General features: G+C 44.9%; 1 protein-coding gene across 1 annotated transcript in view; it reads left to right on the forward strand.

Moving 5' to 3' along the window:
* The first annotated feature begins 5,424 nt into the window (after positions 1 to 5,424).
* Positions 5,425 to 25,345, forward strand: part of ABHD12 (abhydrolase domain containing 12, lysophospholipase) — a 36,204-nt gene continuing 16,283 nt past the window's right edge. The window contains exons 1-2 of the mRNA XM_041424070.1: positions 5,425 to 5,668; positions 24,108 to 24,232. Of these exons, the coding sequence (XP_041280004.1) occupies positions 5,514 to 5,668; positions 24,108 to 24,232 (280 nt within the window). The 5' untranslated portion in view covers positions 5,425 to 5,513. The remainder of the gene's footprint in view (positions 5,669 to 24,107; positions 24,233 to 25,345) is intronic.

A 25,345-nucleotide genomic window follows, 5' to 3' on the forward strand; every position in this document is an offset into this window, starting at 1 on the left:
GTCAGGACCCTGCTCACATGGGCTGCCCGATTAGCTCACTGGCAGGTGGTCCTGCATCCTCACCGTGGGAGGATGGTGTCCAACAGCCTGCACATGTCACCTTCAAGCTGGTGGCTCAGTGGCAAGAAGCACTGGGTGGTATCAGAGGTGCTTCAGCAGGAGCACGGTCTTTTCAGTCCTTGGGTGAAGTAACCTGGCGTGGCATGTGGGGAAGAAGTTCCCTAAGAGTGTTTAGAAAGATCAGTGCATCAGCTTATTGTTAGCACGCTTATCATCTTCATTGACATCTGACAGTCACTGGCACTCCACAGGATCCCCAGGAGCAGAGCAAGGTCCTGGTTTCTATTGTTCTTCCTCTATGTCATGCACAAGTGACCCTGGCCACAGCCCCAGCATGACCATCTGGGTGCTTGTGAGCAGGAAACCGTGCCAGTGTGGGCAGGGAAAAGCCACTTGCTTGAAGATTTGTAGCTATCATAATTCCCTGTCAAAAGCTGTCACATGGAATTCTGGATTGGCTTTCCTTGGTCCTGGAGGTTGGTGAAATTCAGCTTCACTGAACTGGTATTTGGCCCCTGACTTTGTTCTGGTGTCAAGTGACTGATGTTTGTGCCTAACTTCTGTCTAACACTGTGGCCATCAAGATCATCTCCAAAAAGAAGACACTGGAAGAAAATCTCAGGAAATTCCTGCCCCACTGGATGCAGGCAGGGTGAGAAGGTGGCAGTATCAGGGGGCAGCAGGAGAAGCCCCTGAGCATCATGAAGTTCTGCAGGGCAGAGGGCAAATCTGAGGGTCTCCAGGGCATCAGGGGCTAAGGGGAAATGGGAGCACCCTTTGGGGAGCTTCATGGGCAGCAGTGCTACTGGGTGGCTCAATGGGGCAGGGTTTTTGAGGTTCAAAGGAGCAGGGAGTGGTTTGGGGAGTCCTGGGCATTGAGGGCACTGTGAGGCAAAGGGCAGGCATTCCAAGAGGCAGGGAGTTCTTGGGAGCTTTGAGAGGATGGAGGCGTGGTGGGCACTTTGTGGGGGACTGACAAGGGTCAGGGGAGCAGCGGTGGGCAAAGGGGATGGGGGTGCAAGGCAAAGGGGAGCCAGCGGGGGGCAGGGCCGTCCCATGCCAAGCCCGTGTGTCCCCGGATCCCGAAGGTCTCATCCCGCTGAGCCAAGGCTCAATAGGAAAAATTCATTATCTCCTCGTGGAGCCGGCCCCATCGGGGAGCATCCTAGAGCAGGGATGCTCCCAGCTGGGGAATCGTGTTCCCCAGCCCAGGTAGTGAAGGACTTCCTGGAAGCCCCTCTTCATCTCCACATCTCTGACTGCTGCACCGCACCCTTACCTATTTATTCTCCCTCCACACCACTGCTTACCAGTCCAGGCTCTCCTCCCCTCTCCTCATTTACCCACAGCTCCTTCCTTGCCTCCTGACCTCTCCTGCCCCACACCTTCCATCTGCCCCTGCCTGCCCACAGCACATGGTGCCTATTCTCTGCAGAGGGTTAAACCTGGAAAACATTTTCCTGGACAGTGAGGAAAACATGAGGGTCCCCATCTCCAGATTTTCCAGAAGGGTGGTACTGCAGAATGCCAGTGGGGAGTCCCTCGAGGTCTCGAACATCAGGGATTGCCCACCAAGGCAGCACTGAGCCAGAGCTTCTGCCAATCCTATACTTCTGCACGTACTGATATCCGGCAGGAGAAGCCCTGTGACCTCTTCCTGGCAAACACATGGAGTCCTGAGGTCATCTTCTGCACCCCGCTCTGGGGCTACAAGCCTTGTTATGCCACCAGCCTGCAGCACCTGCTGTGCCAGACCCAGCCGTCCTGTCTTGCCACAAAGTCAGCCCCTGACCTAGGACTGCAAGGTGGGGAGCTGGGAGCAGCTTGGGATAGGGAGGCATGTGGATTCTCCTGCCTTCAGGAAGGATGCATTCAGCATGAAAGGATGGCTCCATCTTCCATCTGAACTCTGCATAATTTTCTCTACATGGTCCAGCTAGGAGACATTTGGGCAAGCAGATGAAAGCTGTCCTAGCAGGTCTCTCTGCATTTCCAGAGCCTGCCTTCAGCAGCACATTGCAATGTCTGCTCTGCCTCAATTCACCTCTCCTTGGCTTTCATTCCCCTTTCAAGTACCATTTCAAAGAAGATGGCTCTGCCCCTTTTCTGATTTCTCTGCTGCTTTGAATATCCTTGTGCTCTCCAGAGACTTTTCTCACAGTGGTTTCCTAAGCAGAACTTTCTCCTGGTCTTTCCAGGTCCCTTCAGTATCTCCTGCTCTGGTTTCTGTCCTTTGAGATTTGTTTGAGCTCATCCACAGCCAAACACAGCTTTGATTCCTTCTCTTGAAAGTGTTACTTAGGATCAATGTTCATTTGCTGTCCTTTGCTTTCCATCAGTCTTCTTCATCTCCAGATCAGACTGGTAAATCCAGGTGCAACTGCCTCTGAAGAATACAGGATAGGAAGGAGCTTGACACTGGTGTAGTCCAGCAGGCTGTATCCTCGCCCCATGGTCTGTCTCCAGACCTCTTTGGGATCACTCCACACATACAGAGACTCTTTGGAATGCGTCCTTGCCCATAGCAATAGTTTCTACTAATGCTCTCTTGTAATCTTTGTTCATGCCTTGAGCTAAGAAATCCCAAATTCTTTCCCAACCTTTACTCTGACTTGATTTTCCTGTTCTTCCTGTACATGTTTTGTAGAACTACATGAAGTTCCTGGTAAGAAATCCTGTGTCAGCACATTTCCTCAGCTGTTTTGCATTGTTCAGATACAATATTTGTTGACCACAGATGGCAGAATTTCACCCTGGGTTGCTTATAACAGCAGCAGAAGTAAGGTTTGTAGTGGACTATTGCCTCAACTATCTCTCAAGTTAACCAGAATTCCACCATGGAGGTTAATTTGGAATTCCACCATGGGGGTTAATTTGGAATTCAGAATGGATCTAGTGCATTGATTTCTGGTGTGTGTGTGTGGTAATTTCTGAGGATAACTCACAGAAAGGCCCACTACTCTCTTTCAACAGATCAGAAGGGCAAGTACTGATCCCAAATGGAAGAACTTCTCCATACTGGTGGGATGACTCACACAACTGGAGTGCTGCAAGGGGTTCCTATAAACTCTTCATCCTGGAGAAAAGGAGGCTCAGGGGAGATCTTGCTGCTCTCTACATATTCCTGAAATGAGATTATAGTGAGGTGGGGGTTGGCCTCTTCTCCCAGGTCACAAGTGATAGGACAACAGGTAAGAGCCTCAAGTGCCATTTTCCTAGGGGAGGTTTAAAGTAGGAAAAATTCATCACTGAAAGGGTCAGGCTCTGGAATGGACTGCCCAGGGTGGAGTCACTATCCTGGAAATGTTCAAAGAATGTCTAAACGTGGCATCTGGGGACATGGTGAACATGGAGATGCTGAGCTAGTGGTTGGACTCAGTGATCCTGAGGGTCTTTTCCAACCCTAATGATCGTATGGTTCTACAATTCAATATTCTGTGTACCAGCAGCACAGAGGACATCACACAAAAAAAAAAAACAACAAAACAAAAAAACCCCAAACAAACAAACAAAAAACCAAACCAAACCAAAAAAAAAAACCCACAAAAAATCCCCAAAAAACAAAAAACAAACAAAAGAAAAAAAAAAAAAAAAAAAAAACCAAAAAGAAACAAAAAACCAAACCAAAAAAAAACCCCAACCCCCCCCAAAAAAAAACCACCCCAAAAACCTAGTGATTCCTTAATCTTAAATATCTTCTATGATGAGAGAGACCAAGCAAGCACCTGTTTATACACCTATGTAATTAAGGAAGGGAAGCATTTAGATATGCTGAGGTTAGATCAAGGGCTCCACAAGAAAATGCTTGTTTCTTTCTAGCACAGAGAAAAAGCCATCTGGTATTAAGACTCACCCCAAAAAGACTGACTTGTAAGTAATTTTCCTTAGTGGTCCCCAGTAGTAATCTTCACTTTGGGGCATTGAAGAGGATTTATGACAGCTGAGTCTATTCCCCTTGTTTCAAAGCCTGTGGAGCAGCTTGCAATTCCCTCCTCACAGCACTACAATGTCACTCCCAAGCCCCATACAGCCTTTGCTTTTGGAGTGGCCACCACTCATGGTGTTGTCACCAGACAAAGCTCCTGACAATGCTCAGTTGCAGAACTCAGTCTTCCCAATGAGACCTAGAAAATGGAACAAAATCAAATGGACAAGAACACAGCCCTTTGCTGCTCAAAGCATGCAAAAGTACAACCAGTCGTTTTGAAAGCCTGGCTGAAAATTTTCACAATTATTATCTTATCAAGACAAAATTTCTAAAAATCTAAATGTTAGGAGAAGCTTGTGGAAAAAAGATAAAACACATATCACTTAATTACACATTGCTTTCTGCTAGTTATCTGTGACTGCTGGATAGTACAGGCTGGTATTTTAATAATTGCTTCCTCCTTCTTGGTTCAGTACCTTCTGGGATTATTTAATTTATGCATTTCTCTGGAATCTGGGGTACAGGATCACTCGGCAACAATTCAGAAGAAATGCTTCTCATGCTAATTATTTTGCACACCCACTCTTTCTCTTCTTATGGATCTGTGTCTTTCTTAGCCTCGTGATGGCCACAGATGTAATTCCCTGACAGAATTACATTTTACCCAGTTGCAGTTGATTACAGGACAATTGCTAAGTTGGCTTTATTAATTTCATACTTCCTTTGGGAGTTCTACCAGGTGTCTTTGTGGCCCATAAATTGTGTCCACTATAAGCGGGTGTCCTTTTCCCAAATTTTTGTTAATGCCTCCCTAGATCTGAGATCACTGAAGCACCTCAAGACCTAAACTTTAACAAGGCAGTTAATTTTTCTAACACATGAAAAATCAGCTTTCTTGCTGACTAGGCTTAAAAGTATAGGAAGATCAAACATCTAAGACTTGCTTTTTTAAGAAAAATTTGACATATTCCACACCTTGCAGCATCCGCACAGAGCCAGGGAAGCTCTGTACCTTCCTTGCCTTGCCTGTGTGGTGCCTCTTTAGGCAGAAGTCAAGTGAGGATGTGCTTTCCAGTGGTATCATAGCACTTCTGTGCCATCCCAGAGCCTCCTCCCTGTCCCCGTTCCACTGCCGAGTCTATCAGCAGCGGGGCTCTGACTCTCCCCACATCCCTGAACCAGCCGTGCCGTATCTCCGTGCCCAGGGGCGTATGGCCGCCAGACCCTGGTCTCACGGCCCCACCGGACCAGGCGGGGCGCTCTCTCACGGCTCTGTCACGGGCCCGCAGAGCTCCCGCCCTCAGCGGCGCCGCCCCCGGTACCGCGGGCCCGCCCCGGCCCACAGCGAAATGGCGGCCGGGCTCGTGCCCGCAGTAGAGATGGCGCCGCTGCCGCTCCGAGGCGGGGATTGGCGGGGGCGGTGGAGGGGCGGCCGGGTAGTGCCGGGCAGGGCGCGCGGCGAGTGAGCGCGGCCCCGCTCCGCTGCCGCCGTCTCCGCCGCCGCCGCTGCCGCCCCCGCCCCGGCATGAGGAAACGCAACGAGTCGGTCACGGTGGAGCATGAGCGCGCCGCCGCCGCCTCCGCCGCGCCCGGGCCCCTCGACAAGGGCTGTAGCCTGAGGCGAAGCCTGCGCCTGCCTGCCTCCGCCGCCGCCGAGGGCATGAAGCGACCGCTGGGCAGGTGAGCGCCGCCGTCGCTCCGCCGGGCTTTGTTATCCCTGTGTCACCGTCTCGGGGGCACCGGGAGCCTGCCGGGGAGCGGGACGGCGGCGGGGCTGGGCTTTGCGAGCAGAGGGGAAGGGCCGAGGAGCCCGCGGGACGGACAGGTACGCGGGCCCGGGATGTTGCCCGGCTCAGCCCCGCTTCCCCGGATTTTCCCTGGCTTTCCCTGGTTTCCCTGTGTGCCAGGAGGGCAGGTGCCGGCCCCGCGCTGCCTTCCGTTGTCGGGGCAAAGGAGTGCTCGGAGAGCGGGGCGGTAGCGGGACCGGCCAAGGATGGGAGCGGCTTGGTGTTCGTACCTGGGCGCCGCCGCCTCCAGCACCCCGTGGAGCAGGCAGTTCTCCCGGAAAAAAAGGAAAAAAAGGCTATCACGAAATCCTTCCATCAGAGAGCGTATGTGGAGCAGCAGGGCCCTGCAGGTAGGATGTCTGCGGGTTTGGGAAGGAGCTGGTGGCTGTCAAAGTGATCTCTGTGCCCTAAATGAATCAGATTTAGGGGTCAGTAGGAGAAGCTGGCACGCGTGGCTGTTGGAGGGAGTTTAGCCGTGGCTTTTTGCCAGGTATGCTAACGTTTTAAACGTTCCGTGCATATTTATAGTGGGGAAATGGTTGTGTACCTTTCTAAAAAGACTGTAATAGAAGGTGCTTATCACCTGGGCCCTTCGTCGTGCTAGATTTTGGAGGGATGCTATACACGATGGAGACTTGCCTCCCTGGCCCTCTGCAGCTGCGAGTCAAGATGCAAGCTTTTAGTTTCCCCTAAACCAGTATGGTGGTGTTCTTTGTGTTTTGGAAGTGTGAAGAATGTGTAAAATAGCTGTGTGGTTTGGGTAGCTGAAACCGAATTGCTGTGCTTCAGCAATACATCAGCCAAATTTAAAAAAAAAAAAAAGGTGCTTATCAGTGCATTTCTAGTAAATGAGCTATTGTGGATGTTTCTCTGCTAAATTTTCTGAGGATTTTTTTTCTGTTCTCATAGACAAAATTAGCATTTGAAAAGAGCCTGTGGATACTTGTCATGTTCAAAGACAGAGGCTTTAAAATATGATTTCTCATATTGGGTAATAGCTATTTAATTTTGTGCCCTGGAGGTAAACCTTTGGGATGCTGTCACTGCTCTGTACATGTTATGACAAGCTTTTGGTAATTGAAAATGGCGCTGAGTTGATCTCTCAGTTTCCATGACTGTGCAGTGGATCAAACTGCGACAGTGCTCTGCTTTTATAACATTTTGAAATTTGGCACATCTATTCTCTTTGTCCAAGTGGATGTCTCCTAGACCAGTGGCACTCGAATGATGGCTTGCTGGCTTCTTCAGCATTATGAATGGCACTCAAGCACCTTCTACTCAAATGGAAATGCTCAGTCGGTGGTGAGCATTGAGGAAGCCCTAAGAGCACTGAGTGCAGGCTGTTGGCTTGGTCTGGCAGGCAGGTGCTTTGTGGATCCCAGACACAGCACAGCTGTATTGGGAGGGCCAGGCTAAAAATAGGGAAAGCACATCCTGTCTGCGAAAAATATTCTCGCTTTTATTTCTCCATTTACACATTTGAAAATGGTCAGCAGTCAAGCTTTCCTGGGTTTTCTCCATGTTCCGCTTTTGAAGCCTGTTTCAGAAATTCCTGAAGTCCTACATGGATTCTGGCCCTTCCTCCCTGCTTTCTGCCCCCCACCTCCCCCTGTTCTTTTTGGGTCAGGTACTGTATTCCACACAGCAGTGTTTCTCAAACTCGTGACATTGTAGGAAAATCTTGTTTGAAGCTGGCTTTTCCTTTTCCACATTTTGAAATACCTGTATTTCTGTGATGGATTTTTTTCTTTCATGCTGTCCTGTGTTGTCTGCCTTTCTTACTGACTTTCAGTGGACCTTCTCTGACTGTCTCACCTTGTGAGCCTTCAGACAGTGGTTTGCAGGCAAAGTGTCTGTGTCTGCCAGTACCTTCCAGCAGTGCTTTTTATGGGATAACAAACATACTGCTGAATCTGAGCGTGCAGGAAGGGGAGGTCCAGGCAGAAGAAGGTATGATGCCCAGAGATAAGGTTCTTGTCCAGACCAGTCACCCTGAGTCAGGCCAGACAGTCTTTTAGCTCCATATCCCTGCTTTGGTGGACAGCAGGGAGTGTTTAAGGAAGAACATGGGGGTATGCATGCAGTGACCTCCCCAGGGCAGTTACCCTGGCTGTGGTCAGTTATGTGGCCAACAAGTTGCTGTTACACCATCTAGATCATCATATTTTAATATGCAAGGTCATGCTGTTATTGCAGCATTCCTTATAGGGCTGGAAATAAGAGTAGTGTTTGATTGCTGTTTTCAATGGGCTACATCAGTTTTACTCCCCAGCTTGCCAAAGCTGTAAGGTGAAAATTCAGCTGCAAGGTTTCTTGGGTGGTGGAGGTGGCATAATATCTGAAATTGGAGATTTGTACCACAGCAGACTATTCTTAGCTTTCTCCTTGATGAAATAGTTAAAATCAACACATGAGTGCTGTGTTAGAGGGGAAGCTGGGCTGTCTGCATTCCGTGCCGCTGTTCTTTAGCCTCTGCAGGCTTGGGGAAGCAGAAGCAGCACATAGCTTTGGCTTCATCCTGTGGGTTTCCATCTCTTATTTGTAAATGATACAAGCCACTGGCTAGGAAGGCAAACCAATCCCCGGCAGAGTGGAGTGGCTGCGTAGCTCTGCAGCCAAGGGCTGATCATGTGGCATATTCCATGGGTCAGGAGCGCGGCCGGGGGGGCTGCAGAGGCAGCTGTGTCTGGAACTGCAGCACTGACCTGCAGGCTGTGGAGCAGCAGCAGGGCTGCTGTGTGCCCTTCTCCAGCACAGCTTTCCCTCCTCAGCAAAGGCTAAATAGCACCCTGGGTGATGTTTGTGGAATACAGTGCTGGATTACTACCGGCAGCAGTTTGTTCTTACGGCAGTATTTTTGAATTTTACCAGCACTGTGTTTGCCCCTCAGTTTTTGTTCGGTCGTACCATCACAATGTGCTCATTCATCCAGGAGCTGAAACTCATTCTAAAGAGGTGGCTGTGCATTTTGAGTGGCAACCAAAAAGTGTGTGCGTGTGCTTCAAACTGTAATGGAGATGGATATCTGATAAATAACATTTATGTGGCTTTGGCCAGTGCGTAGTGCAGTCGGTGTGGCTTTTCTTAAGTGGTTTACAACGAGAAATGTACAAATATAGGTATTTCCATTTTCTTCCATAGATAGCAGTAATATCTACTATGATGTTTACTTAAGCACTTTATAAGTTGCTCCTTTAAAAGTACATGAATTTTTTTTTTACAGGAGCTGTTTTGTCTGAAATTATTAAATGCAATAATGAAGTAAATAAATAATAAGCAGTGCTTGCTTTTCCTGGTATATGTGTTTTGTGTGGATGGCCATTCCTCTAATATTTCTGTTGTGAGGCGTTTTCCAGGTGACAGTGTTGGAAGTACTAGCTTGATATTAGGGTAGCATTGTGTTTTGGGTGCTTGCTGTGACTCATTTTTGTGGTCGGTGGCTGTGATGTTCTGAGGAAACATGTTTGAGCAGCCATAGATGTGGAAAACCTTTATGTGGGAGTACAGAGAACAGAGAAAATCAAATTAGCTTAATACTGGCATTAGATACCAGAGCAAATTCTCCTATCTTATTTCTGCTGAACCCTGATCTTGGTGATAAAAGGTCACATGCATGTTACCCTTCACTTCTGTGACCTCATGGTTATCTGATCCTCATTTAATCCCAATCAATAGCCAGACTAGAGGTGAAGTGTGAATTTTGCCATTCTCCAATTCTCCTACAAACACTTGTTTGCTACAAATGTTCTTGTCTCTCTCCATGCTGTGGAGCAGTGAAGTGCTTCAAATCCCATGTGTGTGAGCTTTTTTCCTTGATACTTTTGTGCTCTGCCTTGCTGGAGAAGCTACTGTCCTTTTGTCTGTCCCTGCTCCCTTTGCTGCTGGAGACCCCCCTGCTGCTGGCACAAGTCCCTGCAAGGGGCAGTTTTGGGACCCTTCTGCTGGTTGTCCAGCCTGTGCACCCCACAAGCTGGATGTTTTTGGGCTGACACTACAATTTGGTGCAGTTTCAGTTCCACTGTAGTCAGCCTTGTTCTTGTTGGTTGCGGTGCAGCTTGCTCTTGGGAGGCAGAAGGTTGCTTTTACAGCATTTCCTGGGTATTTTATGAAAATGCAGAGAGGTGCTGAAGGGAAGAGGGTGCAGCAGCCTGCTCGTGTCTTCCCCTCTGATGCAGCTGAATTTTCCTGGAACAGTGAGTGTGCTCAAGCGTGTCAAATGCGATGTGTGGTGACCCTTGGTGCCATCCTGCCCCAGCAGCTGAAGTGCTTTGTGCCTTCCCATGTCTCTTTGGATTTAACCAGTGGGATCTTCCCTCTGACAGAAAACTTGGCCTTCTCTGTTATCTGCCCCTCTGTCCTCTGAGTGCCCCATCCTTATATCTCTAGACCTGGCCTCCTTTCTTCTGATGTTACTTTTTTAGAAGCATTTGCAGAGTCTTTTATGATTATTCCAGTCTGTTCCATTGTAGCAGAGATGACAAATACTTGAATTGTTCTCCTGCAAGTTTTCATCAATATATTTAAGGGTTTTTTTTTCCTCAAGTGAATTTTATGCTATTGTCTCTCTTAATTGCTGTCTTCAGGTTAAACCAGTTACTTGTCAGGGCTTTCAAAAGAGGAAGGAGGCTGCCTGCATAGAGATATTTCATCAATCATGCTGCTTTTTCACCAATTCCACCTTCCTACTGGGTAACTGGCTCTATTTCAGTTTTTCTTGAGCAGAGTTCACAAAGGAGCTGTGAAATGGTTTCCAGTTGCTTGCCTGTTCTTTCTTTCATAGTAAATACAGGTTGAATCACAGTCCCTCCAATGGGTAAAATAGGAAAAAACAGTTTCCTTTGTGTGAGGACTTTTTTTAGCATGTGGGGCTCTTTTTTTGTTGTTGGTTGTATTGTTTTTTGGTTTTTGGTGGTTTTTTTTTCAGCTCCCTTGAAGAGCATGCACAACAATATTTTGCTCAGATATGTCAAAAATGGAGTTGTGTAACTTTTTCCATGTGTATGTCTGCCTTTTTAAAAATTTTTTAAAATTATTTATTTGAATGGTATTACAGTAGCTCAGCCTCCTGTTTTGTCCTGTGCATTGTCAGCCATTTTGGCAGCTGTGGCTGGGGAATGCCTCTGAATTGCTCCCAGGTTACCAATTTGGGCCAGTAGGTATTTGTTCTCTGCAGCATCTTCCCAGTTTGCTCATCTTTTCCAGCCATTATAATTCTCTTTCCTTGTGCTCATCTTCTCCCCACTCTTTCTCAATGACACATTAGTCATTCGGCAGAAATAGCAATATTTCCTGCAATGTGGGGAATTATTTGTTTTATTATTGTGGGTTGTTTTAATTTCATAAATATTTTTTTTTTTAGGATTTAAAGATTTGTGAAGCCACAGTGTTGACCTGTAGCAGTTGTGTGCCTCAGTGTGTTACTGTTACAGCCTATCTTTTATTCACCATTTTCATCACTGACTTTGGAGGTTTTTTTGATGTTAACTAGGTGTGGTTTACTCTCTTAAGCATCCTTTGAGACTCACAGCATCCTCCTGCAGGTCTCTCTGTATGACCTAAAATTTCTTTCTTTGGATCCAGTACCCATGAGCCTCTCTGGATTTTCTGTAATAGAGCAGAGCATTTTTTCTGCTGCATCTGCTCTGTTGTGTCTTTTAGTCTCTGAGCAGTTTGCTCAAGTCCCCCTGCTTCTCACAGAGCCCTGTGCTCAAGCAGGCGTGTTCAGGCTGAAGAGAGTTTGCCCTCTGGTTTTGTGTTGGTCTCCTTAAACTCCTGATTTCCTTGCGGTGCCATATTTCTGACATCATACTTGCCCCTGGGTTCAGTTGCTCTGCTTTGATGGCTTATGTCTGAATTAATAATTACCATGGTATTGCTAATTGCTACTACTTTACAGTACTTTCTGCTTGGGAGCTGTATGAATTGCCTCTCTTGTTTGATATACCTAAACTTCCCTTGGGTTTGGTAACTCCTGGGACCAGCAGGGCTTCCCAGTCATCTCTGGAGTGAAGGTGCCTGTGGAGATCAGGGTCTTCTCAGCATTGTCACGTTCTCTTCTGACCTTTCTGGCATGTGGTTGCTGAGCCAGAAATCAAGTTCTCTGCAGATGCAGCCACAGGTCACTGCAGTGAATCTGTAGATTTTCTCCAGGATGCAACGTAGACGCGTTTCTTTGTGGTGAAAACAACATTGTGGTGTTTTCATTAAAACTAATGATGGTGACATAATTTCCTCTCCAGAATCCCCTTTCTGCTGTATGTTCAAGAGGCCTGGTGTACCCCAGCAGGACTTGTGCTGTATTTGGAGAGTGCTGCCAGCTGAGTCTGGGCTCCTTTGAAAGGAGCAGTGCCTACTTAGGAGGCTGCAGCCAAGTTGCTTTATCCTCCTAGGCCTGAAGGGCAGGTCAGATTATTTTGGTAATCATGTCAGGATGCGAAATTAGTGAATTCTACAGCAATTCCCCTATAAAACCTGGGATTTTGTGAGCCCAGTGGGTAGCTGTGCTGTGTCCTGTTGTTGGAGCTCCAGCAGCAGCTGGCTTCTGGCATGGGGAGTGAGTGACTGCAAGCAAGGGAAGTTTACTAAGGATGTAATGTGAGAGCACTATGTTAATGTAGCCGTGACTGAATCAGTACCTCAAGAAGATTAAAAGAAAGTGCTTCAGCTGTATTAAAAGGGTAACAGGAGACCTAGGAGACTTTAAAGCCATTAGCCTGAGGTGGAGTCAGTGCAATTTAAATTGCAAGACTTAATTTGAAATTCAGTGGAAGAAGATTTAACAGCTATATATATATATATATATATATATACACACTAATGAAAGTAGATCTGTCCTGTGGAAGGACACTGTAAAATGTATAGGTTTGTCAAGATTACAGCCTGGTTGATCAAAGTATCAGCAGTAAAATTGTTTCTCCAAAGCACTTGACTTTGTACTGTAGTTTTATTGACATTGCTTGCACTGCTAATGGAAAGCGTGATATCTCTATTGAAAATTGGCTCAATGGAGAGAGAAACAACCGGGAAATTAGAGTGGGATTGATGCTTGAGTTCAAAGGTGTGCAATTTTGTATATCAATCATTCCAAGGATGAGCTGGTTATCAGTTACTATTGATAAACGTGGGAGGAGGAGAGGATTGATAAGCGTTGATGGATAGGGGAGTCAGCAGTTCAGAGCAGATGGCCAAATAGTGAAAAGGTCACCAGGACACAAGTAAAGCTGGCAGGATGGTGGGGAGAGAGGGTAGGGGTTGTAACAAGGACAGGAATGGTGGCAGAGTGTGAAGCTGTTCTAGGTAAGTCACCTCTGTAAGCTGTCATGTGTCCCTGGATATCCCTAACCCAGACAGTGAGGCTGCCACCTAGGCTGTGGACTTTTGCCTTGCTGGCACGCATCTCCTTCCTTCTCTCTTTCTCTCTGAGCAGCTGGTGAAACTAGTGCAACACTTGGCTTCAGAAATCTGCCTCTTTCTCATTGAAGGCAATTCAAACTTTCAAACAGAATTTCCTAATTTTAGACTCCATCACGTGCCTTGATCATTCACTGAGCTAACAGGAACCATGACTATTTACTTTCCAAATCAAAGTGTTTATTTAACCCAGATTTATGTCAAGATTGTAACTCTTACTGAGAAATAGAGCAATAGAAAAGATTGTTAGACTAGAAGATTAACTTCTAAAATGCAAACACTTGAAAACATTCGAGATAAGTCCCACAGCTGCCCATGTTCAAAACTATCTGTCCAATTTATACCCACTTAAAGTGGTTGTTAATTCCTCTTGAAAAAGAGATTAGTGTTGAGTAATAAGGGCCATAAGGTCATGCGAAGTCTCATCTCCCTTTTTGCTAAAAGTGTGCAGAATAAAGGATTTCATGTGGCATAACTGAACAAATGAATAAACTGAAGAATATGTGAATAACTGAAGAAACCCTTTAGGAAGGGTACTCTTCAGTGGCATTGTGCAAGCTTAGAGCAGAGAACAGAAAAAGCATTTAACCTATCCAGAGCCTGGTTTCCCTTCCCTGGGCAGTAAAGCTTCCCCTGGGGTGACTATTCTGAGACAGAGGAGCCTGCACTAATGAGGATGATGTAAACTGGAAACTTGGAGTCAGAGCTTCCAGGCTGCAGCATCCTTGCTTTTGGAGCAAAGTGTGTTCAAGGTGTTTAAGAACTGAATAGATGTTAAGGCTTCTTACAATGCTCAGGAAGGGAAGCCTGGCACTCTTTTCTCCCTTAATGCAGTCTGATTTAACTTTTTGTAAAGTTTTGATTAGTTTCAGAGCAGCTTCAGGAAGCAGGAATAAAGCTGACAATACAAGTTTTATACTGCTGAATGTGAAAATTGTGAATTGCACACAGTCATTGGAAATAGCCCGTTCTCTTGTTCTTGCAAATTCAGCAGAAATGCAGTGACTGACCTTTGCTTTCAGTTTCCGATAGCCTTGTGCTGTCTCTTAAAAAGCATTATTTTCCCCTTTCACTACCAGAGTAGGGAGCACATTTCATTTTAAACTCTGGCAGGCTGATGTGCAAGTGCTGCTTAGCACAGTTGGTCAGAGCACGGTGCTAATGACACCAGGGTTGTGGGTTCAGTCCCTCTATGGGCCATTTGCTCAGGAGTTGGACTTGATGATCCTTGTGGGTCCCTTCCAACTAGGAATATTCTGTGGGTCTGTTTCATTTCCCTGCAGTTAAGTAAAAACTCCAACACCTGGTTTTCACCTTGGAGTTTGTGTTTTTTGGTTGGCTCTTGAAGGTTTTGTAGTGTTAGCAATGGCTTTGGTTTTAATTGTCCTTAATCTTTTTAAGCCTTTGTCATTTTGGAATTCTTTCCTCCACGAGACAGCAGCTAGAGCTGGAATCCCCGAATAAAGCACAGATGAACACAGAAACAGATTAATCTGCCTGGCTATATGCAAAATGACCCCCTGTTCAAAGTATGTCAGGGCCAACAGCAGTTTTATATCTGCTCATACATCTGTTCTTTAGCTATGGCTGTTGTTTTATGGCCATGCACTGTTTGTTAAGCCTCCCTTTTTAAACGGGTCACAATTACAGAGGACACTGTGACTGCCAGCTGAATGTAACTGTGCTGGGCTGACAGTCAGCATATGTAATGTTTTGGCATTGTTTAATGTTCTTGTTTGCTTGTATGCTTCCAGCGGGGAACAGTTGGTCTATTGTAATCAAAATGTATTGCAAACGATGTGTTCTGAATCTAAAAGGTGGCAGTATCACTGCTAACACAAAAACATTCTTTTTCTTCAGGCTTCTAAGGAATGGCTTCTGATCTCTGCCAGCAAAAGTAGAGCTTTTTCAGCTGGAAAGTATAAGATGACCATTTTCATGTATTTGGAAGGAAAAATGTCTACAATACACCAATGAATCTTTTGCTCAGGTGATATAGATGAAAGCCAGAGCCACAGAGCCTGCTACTAGTGGTAATTCTCAGGCTGTGTGGCTGCCTCACAAGAACTGCTATGTGAAAAGATTATTTCATGCTTACAAAGTTGTGCTGCTTGGAGATACAGATCTGTTCCCTCACATGTATCCACAAGAACAAAGAGGGAACCTGGATTCTTGTTCTTGCTGCAAGGTTAACCCACGCTATGGTCTGTCGGGTTTACAGCGCGTTAACAAGCGGTAATTGGTGGTGGGGGAATTGGCTTGGCTCTACTGCGTGCTGCCTCAAGTATGATATGCATTCAGCAGGCAAATGGCTTTAAATGCAGGTTAGGAGCTGTGGTGGAGCGTTATGTGTCCGAGCTAGTTCTGCTCTTGAACCTCTGCTGGTGCACCTTGGTACTCCCCCCGTGAAGGTGAGTATGATTGTTGGGAGAAATGAGAATTTCCTGCTGCAATGAAAGCCAGACTCGGCTGGTCTCAAGCTTCTGTTTTGCGCTTCCAGTTGTGTTTCAGTGTTTTGGTGTTTATGTTCTGTTTTTACTGCTTTCATTAGCAGATAGCTAATGTGTTCCCCAGCTCACAGAGTAGTGAGAGGGCTATGCCTTTAATGTAAACCTGCTGTCAGCTGTGAAATGAGTAAAAAACTTAAGAATTCGGTAAACACTGTGGAGGGAGTGTACTTGCCACCGCCGTTGTATCTCAATGCCAAGCTCGACTAAAATCTAGTGTGGGTGACTTCAGACTTGATTAGTGTCAGCAGCATTGCTGGGGAGCTCTGGAGAAAGTATGTCCTTAGAATTTAAACAAGGGCTCCTACCAGAAAGGTTTGGGCACAAATGAAGCGGCTGTTGCAGAAGATGCATTCAGGAAAAGTCAACAACCTTAAAACCCTAATCCCCAAGCCTGCTCTTCTGTCCCAAAAGTCAGTTGTTCAGTTGCTGAGGGTTTAATTATTCATTGTTTGCTACATACTTAAAATGACAGTAGCATCTGCCCCTTCCTTTTTAAAATGTAGCTTTCAGGTTAATCTTGTCACATGCAGTTCACACTAATGCTAATACCGGTGTACCCAAACATTGAGAAATAACATAGTTGCTGCTTAGGCCATGCTGTCAGCATATATTTTAAATAAATTGGTGCTGTGTTGCCAAATGTTCAGCCCATTCTTGTCTCCTGCTCTGTGAAACATGTAGATTTCATGCAATTGGAATGTTGTTATCAAGACTGATGTTCCAAGCTCCTGTTCTTCAAAGGATGTGCCAATGCATAGTGATTTAATCAGACAAGGTGTGTTATTTCTGTATTTAGGGTAGTCATCTTAGACAGTGGTTGTGAAGAGGAGAGCCCAAGCCATGGCATTGGGAAGTGATGGGGTGCTGATGTTCCATGTCCCTGTCCTGTTAAATGTTTGTGAGAGCCTCGCTTAATTTGTTCTGCTTTGCAAGCGTGTTCCATGGACAAAGACGCATACATTACCTGCAAGCTGCTCTGCTATTTCTGCTCATTAATGCTGTACACTGACTTGCCTTTCCAAACTCCCTTCATGGGCTTGTTTTTGTTTTTTTCCTGCAGCGCTCTGAGTCCTGGCATAACCTTTGCTGGCATTTCAGTGCTATCGACCTGATCAGCAGTGCTTTCCTCTTACCCTGAGTGCTGATGCCACATTTCCCCCACTTGATGCATCAGGATCTTGATTCTTTCAGGTCCTACCCTGATCTTTCCTTCTTCTCCAAGATGAAATGTGGTTATGAGGGTCTCAGTAGCTGGAGCTTGACGGCCCCTCCTGAAAAAATTAATTGAGATGCTCTCATTTACTTTGCAGTTATATCTCTTGGAGGGACAGAGCTAAATTCTTGACTGGCTAGATGCTTCCTTCTTGCTGTTTACTGTTTTAAGTTAATACTTAACCACTTGATATTAATCAGAAGGAGGCACAGAAGCAGTCTGTGAGTCTGGGCTGTAAGAGGGGAACAAGGTAGTGAAGTAGGGGAATTTGTTTAAAGAGATTATCAAAAAGCTCAGCTTGCTTTTCTTTTGTCTTTTTGCTTATTTTTTAATGAAAACCCATAGGCTTTAAATTTGTTGCCTTTCCCTCACCTTATTAAGCCAATTATTCCTGTTAATTTGTCTTTTAATTTAAAGAGAAACAGCAGAACATCCCAAATCTTTGCTTCTGGGTACAGACTATGGAGTGCTGTAGCTTTTCTGGGGCTGGGTCTCTGCTGATGGAGGCTTGAATACCTTCCTTCATCCTAGTTTTTAAGGCAAATATTTAAGAAGGTTTGCTTAGTGTTTTATTCACCTCTCTCTCCCACTTTTCCATTGATGCAGATAGAAGCATTTAGCAGCTTTAGCCAGATTTTGAGGTTTGGGTAGCTTTTTCTGTTTCTGTCCAGTGGGCAAATTATTCAGATTTCTTTGTATTCTTGTAACCTTCTTATTTTCTGTGAAAAATCACTGTTCAGTGAGAATGCAGCCAGTCTGATTTGTTGCATGAACCTGGCAAACTTTAGCCCATTCAGCTCAGCTCAGGTTGTGAAGTGTGGGCTGTCACACTTTGCCAAGTGTTTGTGGGAGGAATTAAGTGGACAGCTGTGTAAGATACTCTGTCTTTTCTAGGATGAGGAGAAGAGACTGGGTGACTTCTTGGGATCTCCTGTAGCCTCTTTGCTGTTCCTGTATCTGTGACATGACTAAAACAGTCCCTGAGTTAAAATGCTTATTTTAAGTCAAGTGATGAACATTTTAGATGCCACAGTGATGAGAGCAGTAGGATCAGGTATAAACTTGCCTGTTGCATCTTCTGTACCTTTGATGGCATAGAATAATAGTATATCTTGTATTAATTGACTGATGCTTCCACACAACAGATCTCTTAATGCTTGGGTTTACATGCAGATGGATTTGTACTTGAATTATAGAAGTTATCAAAGAACAAATAAGGTACCTGGACTTTCCTACCTCATGCCAATAGCTGAAAGATCAGACTGTCTTTTGAAACATCAAAAAGCAAATCATGTCTTTCACAGATATGGCATGTGTCAGTAACAATTAATTCCACTGCTGGATGTCTGAAAAATTGCTGAGTCCTTTATCCTTATAAAAATATGCTCTGCATGGCTCTGTGCAATAGAGTACCTTCATTATTTTGAATAAGTGATACTTGTGTTTTAGCCCCAGCTGTCAACTCAGCACCATGCAGCTGCTTGGAATAATCACATTTTAAGACTAGTAGTTGTCTTCCTAAGAAATCCAGTGATTATTTAGGAAAACAAGCACCATCACTTTGAACATCCCTCCTTTCCTACTTCTTTGCCCAGCTGTGTATGCTGATCCATGATGCCATATGGTCTGGAATATCCCTTTGGGCAGCTGGGGTCAGCTGTTCCAGCTGTGTCCCCTCCCATCCTCTTGTACACCCCCAGCCTCCTTTCTGGTGGGGTAGTGCTCTACTGTAGTTTAGTTTTTGAAAGGGAGACTACAATATTTCTTCAGAAAGAGCAAAGGTTCAAGATTTTAAGGAACTTATTGTAAGAGATGGCAAAGGAATCTAGTAGAGGTAATTTTCTTTTTATTTTCCAGATCTTTCCAAGAGCACAAGTTTTCAGGAACCGGTTGAAACTAAAGTTCTCTGAGAATGCAGTTTACCATGCAGTTTTTGTACATGATATTTTAGTTGTTTTATGAAATAAGTTTGGATTAGGGGGGGAAAGAGCAATGCCTTTACATTTGTGTCTTGTTTCCAGGATTGGGATTTGACCTTTTTCAGATGTTTGCTTAATCCCTAGAATAGGAAGATGTGTTTGGAGGATTTGATTTTTCTCTTTGTGTTGTTTTGCAGAGAACTCATCCTGTTAAAGGGATCTTAGTGCCAAAGGGAGGGATCAGTCACTCAGATGCTTAGAGTTCTGGCAAATACTACTGTTTCCACTGGCTTTCGTGGATTCAGGGAAGATCTCTTTCAGGATTGGATGAATTTTCTATAATTCTATCTCCCGTTTCTCTATACAGTACCTACAGTGAAGCAGAATTAAGAGTTGTCTGCAGCTTTCATTGAGAATTCTCTATAGCAGTGCCCAAAATGAGTTGTGTTTGCCTGTTTGCCCATGCAGGTTTATTCACTGTGCACAGAAACCAGGAGAGGGCAAACCCCTGGACTTGAGCATCTTTTCAGTTTGCATTGAGCTGCACATAAAGCAGCTTTTGCAGCAAACCCATAGGGTAAAGAACTCATATTAATCTTATAGTGGAAAATGACATTGTTGAGTGTTGCTGCTCAAGCTGTCCAAATGCTGCTGGTACCAAGTCCAGATGGAGAGGGGAGACACTGCCTGTGAACTCAAATTCAGGAGCTGAGAGGCTGATAGGTTTCTTCCTTTTTCTGTTTTAACTTTTTGAGAAGGAACAAGTGAAATACAATGAAAGCTTAATTGGATTGGGTGGCTCAGGTGGTGGAGGAAAAAGAGGTTGGAGGATCCTTCAGGACCTGCAAGGGGGCCTGTGCAGCACCACTGTCCAGGCTTTCTGCAGAAAAGGAAGATGAGTCCTCTTAATGACCCTACCTGGGCTAGAAACCATCACTTGTTCTAAACAAGGCTAGCAAGGAAAGCTGGAAGGCTAGCCAGGGACCTGATGTGTGGGCTTTTGCATGACTGCTGTATTGTTTCTTTGTGTTTCTTTGTGCCCCTCTATGCCTTGGGACTCTGCTGCAGTTTCCAAATTGTAGAATAGGTTGTTTTTGATACAACTCTGTTTACCCCCCAAAAAATCACCCCAGTCCTTTAAATTTCCTTTGGTCCTCATTTTTTTGAATCTTTTGCTCATGTCTTTATCTGCCTCCTGATTTTATGCTCTGAGGGAACAAATGTATTGATTTGGGTTTTTTAATATGTTTCTGTTAGGAAAGTGGGGGGATATGTTCTTGTTATGCCATGTATTTTGTTTTTTTCCTCTACCACCCATAAAGTCACTTCTGTCACCTGGTGATCAGGAGGTACCTTGCGTGATCAAGCTCTTGGCTCTCCACATCCTGTGCTCTGAGTTCCTGCTGGGAGAGCTCTGCTGGTTTGGAGAGCTGGGGACACGAGGGGCTCCAGAGCCAGCCCGAGTGACAGCATTCACTGAACAAACAGAGCCTCATGCTCTGGTGTCTGCAGGGGTTTTGTTTCACTCTTGCCCCAGGCAGTCACAAAGGGCAGGTGGGCTGTGGGTGCATTTGTCTCTAGGTCCTTTAGGGACTGCAAGCACAGCCTGTGTGTGGTTCTGATAAATGTTGTCCTTGCTCTGCTGCAGCTCTGACGGGATCAGTTTTATTCTCTTGTTTCACCCTTGGCCTGCCCTTTCACCCTGGTAGCACATCTGATCAGGAGATGCTAATGGAAACACTCCTGGTGTAGAAATGATTCAGATGATCTGCAGGAGAAATTATTTTAATCTGAATCTGGATGCCACCAGGGCATGGCACAGGAGTGTGGTGGTTGGACATTGTTCATGAAAAACCTCCCAGGTTTGCTGGAGAGGAGGGGGCTGCACTCAGGAGAAGCTGTCACGAGGGGACCCCCAGCTTCTCCTTGCCAGCCAGATACTCACACTGTGCCCAAAGGCAAAATGTGCTTGTTCTGGGTGAATGTGGGACCTTCATCCAGGTGTAAGCCATGAGGAAAACCTTCTGTTTCTGATGTCACACTTCCAGGAAAGACTTCCTTCTGTCAGACTTAAGTAAGTCTGGAGAGGGAATGTGCTTTTCCATATTCACTTCAGCAAAGTGCATGAAGCAAAAACTACTTCATGTTTTGCCTGTGTTTGGACAGAACCCAGATGCTGGGAAAAAGCCTTTGGTAAAAGGGGAAAATGTGATGCAGGGGGGAAAATGTGATGCTGGGAATTTGATTTTATTTTGAGCTGACTTGGGATTGGTTGTTCTGTGTTGTTGTTTTGAGGTTTTTTACACATTGCTTTATATTGTTCCAGGAAATCAATTTCTGATATTCTTAAATATCTTCAGTTTGCAGCTTCTTATTTTCTACATCACTTGTATTTTCCAACTAAGACCTGCTGAGTTTTCTGGTGAAAAGATGGTGACAAGTATGTTGCTTTTGCCTGAGCACACCAAAATTTCCTTTTGCAGGGCACATATTTCCTGAAATAGCTTTTCTACCAAGCGATAGGAGTTTAATTTAGCTAAATTGCTCACCTGATAATTTCATAATGTCTGTACTTCAGCGTATATTCTTGGATTTATCAGGAGAAAAGCTGTCTGGTGGATAGGAGCTTTGCCCTGGTTACATTGTAAGTAGACATCTCCCTGGAGATGAGGTGTAAATGTCATGTTGCTCATTAGCATCTGACGTGGGGCATGGGAGCAGAGAAAGGGATGCCTCAGTTCAGTCTCCAAAAAGGAGAAACTGGAATCATTCCTGAGCTCTGACAGCCTTACCTGGGCCATGTGCTCCTCAGTGCTTTGTGTTCCTGGTTCCAGCTGGTGGCTGGGCTGTGGGAAGTGCTTTGCCACCCAGATCTCTGGGGAGCCCCTGTTTTGGCATGCTCTGGTTGTGCCTGGAGGAGTTACGACCTGCTCCTGTTGTCTTCCTAAGCGAGTAGGGTTTTTATTCTGTAGGAGAAATCCTGGCATATGCAAAATTCCCCTGGGAATTTTGGCTCTTTTTGCAGGATCTAGGCCCCAGGCAGGAAAACTTGCTGGAAAGCCCCATCCTGCCTGGCTGCTCCCCTGTACTTTGGTTGTTACTGGGAAGGATGTGAGGACAGAGTGTCTTGGTTTAAGGCAATTGAAGGCAGGGACACTCCAAAATGAGTTACCTCCTCTTTTAGCTTCAACCACTCCCTTTTTGCCAATAAGGAGAGATGAATGGGAGTAGATCTAAGTGAAAAAAGATAACTAGACAAAGTGTTTTAACAAAACCACACACTTTTCTCATTGAAGAGAGCTAAGTTACATTTCAGTTGCTCAGCAGTTAAATGTCAGCTATCCTGTAGTGATCCCCCTTTGTCTTCCACAAATCCATTCAAGGTGGTAGGTGCTGATGTAGAGGTAGCTGTGGAAAGCTGGGTTTAATCTGAGAGTAGGGAGCAATGATCAGCTCAGTGGTTAGCCCAAACCAAATGTTGTGTGGGTTTTTTACCCAAAGTTGTGGGCATAGGTGGGTCAGTCTGAGGCTTTGGTACTCACTACTGTTCTTCTAAAGCCCCTATTTTGTATAATTTCCTCTGCTAGTCCTTTGCTGTTTCTGCTTTTCTTACTTTGGGAAATTGGGCTTGAGGTGTGGAAATGTCACTGGAAGCCTTGATGGAGTTCTTTACCTCTTCATTGTCAAATTTGCAGTGGGAAGTATAAAAATCTGTTGAACCTTTCAACGTGGGTTTGTAGCAGCCACAGCTGGGTGACAGTTTCTTAGTAATAGATTTTTCCCCCTTTGAAAAATGACAGGTGCTTTAGCTTGTGAAGAAAAGGGCTTTAATTTTGGCAGTACGTGTTTCTGAAGTCCAGAACGTGGTTCCAGGGTGAGAGGAGGCAGACAGGCACTTGCAGGCATGTAGTAGTGTGGTGAAGGCAGGTTTTGGATGAATGAGAGGATATCCTCTTCCCTGTGAGCACCTCGGCAATCATGCCAAAAACTTAGGGGGAGATTGGAATGTCTCCATTTTTGCTGTGCTGAAAAAGTGTTCCTGAGAGTCTTGGCTTTTGGACCACAAAAGCTATTGAGATTTTGAAAATTTTGGTACATAATTAAACTATTTCCATCCCAGTTCTGTGTGTACATTCATTTTTCTTGCACAAATGTGTAAAAAACAGACCTTTAGGCTCTCTATTTGACAATTTCAACTAGCTGACAATGGGTAAACCCTCTTAGCTCTAGTCTAGAGCAAGTTTAGTGTGTCAGCTCCAAGAATTGCCAGATGGGAGATTAATAATTTCATGCCTTTTGGAAAGATTGTTCTCTGATTTCAGCTGCCTGCAGTTCCCAACACTGAGAACTGTTTGCTCACTGGCATGGAACATGATTCTTGCTCAAGACTGTCTGCTGAAAAGGAACAGAAATTGTGTTGCCTGAAGGCTTCCCATGGATTTTAGTTCTTGATTGCAGGGCTGATTGAGAAACCTCAGTGCACATGAAATGTTAGTCAACTAAATCATTACACATATGCCTTTATGTAAACATATGTGCATATATAGAACACATCTGAGCATGTATTTGGTAGTTATTCTGATACAATAAAGGGAATTTTGAGATATATTGCTTGATTAGCTGCTGTGTATTACTTGATTTTTTTTTTTTGTTAGTTTTTTTTGTTGATTAGGATTTTTTTTTTTTTGGTACCTTATTCTTAATAAGAGTACTCAAGAGAAAATAGAGATACGGTGTTGGGGCAATTCTTAGAGAATAATGCTGCAGTTTATGAAATTTATTATATATTTATCCTTTTAGCTGGACAAGGCAGAATGTCTGCTCCAGTCTGTACATGAGATCATGTGTAACTTTATCAGTCTCATTATACACAGTTCTTCAAAATATGTGAAAATCTAACTGAACAAAATCTGATAGTGATCTAAATGGAAGTATGGTTGGGTTACTTTTTGGAGATGAACATGTGATATGCATTCTATTGATTCTGAAATCTGCTAAGTTAGCAGGAAGAAAAGCTCTTGTTACAGAGTCTTTTAAAATGTAATCAGTAGGGAGTTTCTATTCCCTTTTTCTAAGCTGTATGTCATCAGCTGGTATTTTGGTTACTTCTGCTTCTCTCAAACAACTGAGGCTACACAAACTGTTTGAAGTTAGGTTTTGTTTAATGTGTAAATGACCAGATTTTCAAAACCACCAGGCACGCAGATCATTGTGAAAATTGCTTCATAAAAATTCTGCTGTATTCAAATCTGTCTTTCTATTTTTTTTTCTTTTATACAGGCGATACGGATTATGGTTTCGATTGAGGAAATTATTACTCTGGTTGCTGGGAGTGTACATAGCCATCCCATTTCTAGTAAAACTTTGCCCTGCTATTCAGGCAAAGCTGGTCTTCCTAAACTTTGGTAAGTGATGGGTGGGTCAGTGTGTGGGTGAGAGGACAAGGGGAGGGGTGTCTTGGGTTTGTTTGCTTTCACTTTCACCCTGCATGTGAGCAGCTTGTGAAGGACATGAACTTTCACAGGTTGTAAACTTCCCCAGACTGTGGTTTGGAAAGCTTTCTGTGTGGCCCTGGTGGTTGCTGTAGCATGTCTTTGTACAAATAGTGACCAAACTGAAGCCAATTTTCAGCCAAAAGAGTTTTCCTTCAGGAAAACTGTGTAGTATGTCAGATGTGTTTTTCTGAGGGGTTCCACACAGTTGTGTGAGTAGACAGCAAGCAAGTGAAATTAAACCCAGCAATCTAAATTTGTATTTAAATCTTGTATTTCATAATGACATTTTGAAAAATATCTTCCTCTCTGTCAAAGCTAGAAGGACCAACTATGGATACATTGTTTTTTACATAACTTGTTTAATTTTTGACTGCATGCTTTGCATCTTCTCACACCTTGGATCGTGGCTGCTGTGAAGTGTGCACGTGTGCAGGGCAGCTCTTGTGCTTTGATTGTCAGAACTGACGTCCACATAACCTGAATAGTGCAGGTTTCAGTGATTTTGCTTTTGCAGAGCTTTGTTAGGTCTCACCGAAGTTCCTGCCTCTGCTCATTGACAAGTGACCAAAATAATTGTCCTGTAGCCTGTTCTTGTTGCTGTGTTTGCCAGGTTTCCTCAGTATGGTCTACAACGTGTTTAGAGTCAGGACAGAGATCTCTAGGGAAATTGTCCAGAAACCTGCCCTGGAGGTGGATAGTCAGGAGTAGCATGGAGAATGGGCCAGCTTTTGAAGGAGTATTCTGCTCCAGTGGTTTTGGAAGTTCACCCCTGAACAAATACAAGACCTTGGTAACGTGGCAGAATATTTGGAAGAAAATCACCATGGCAGTTCCAAAAGGGGGGAAGTTGCTGCAATGTGTTGGGCCCTGGCTGCTAATTATTGGACTGCTCATCACATTGACTGCAGCTGAACCGGACTGAACCTGTGCCAGGAGCAGTTGGCCCTGCACAGAACAAGAAATCCAAGACCAAACCAGTTTGTGTAGTGAGTGATGAAGAGGAAGCAGGGCCCTCACAAGCAG

The sequence above is a fragment of the Onychostruthus taczanowskii genome, unplaced genomic scaffold (genome assembly GCF_017590055.1).
Source record: "Onychostruthus taczanowskii isolate IOZ18803 unplaced genomic scaffold, ASM1759005v1 scaffold80, whole genome shotgun sequence".
NCBI classification, from domain to species: Eukaryota; Metazoa; Chordata; class Aves; order Passeriformes; family Passeridae; genus Onychostruthus; species Onychostruthus taczanowskii.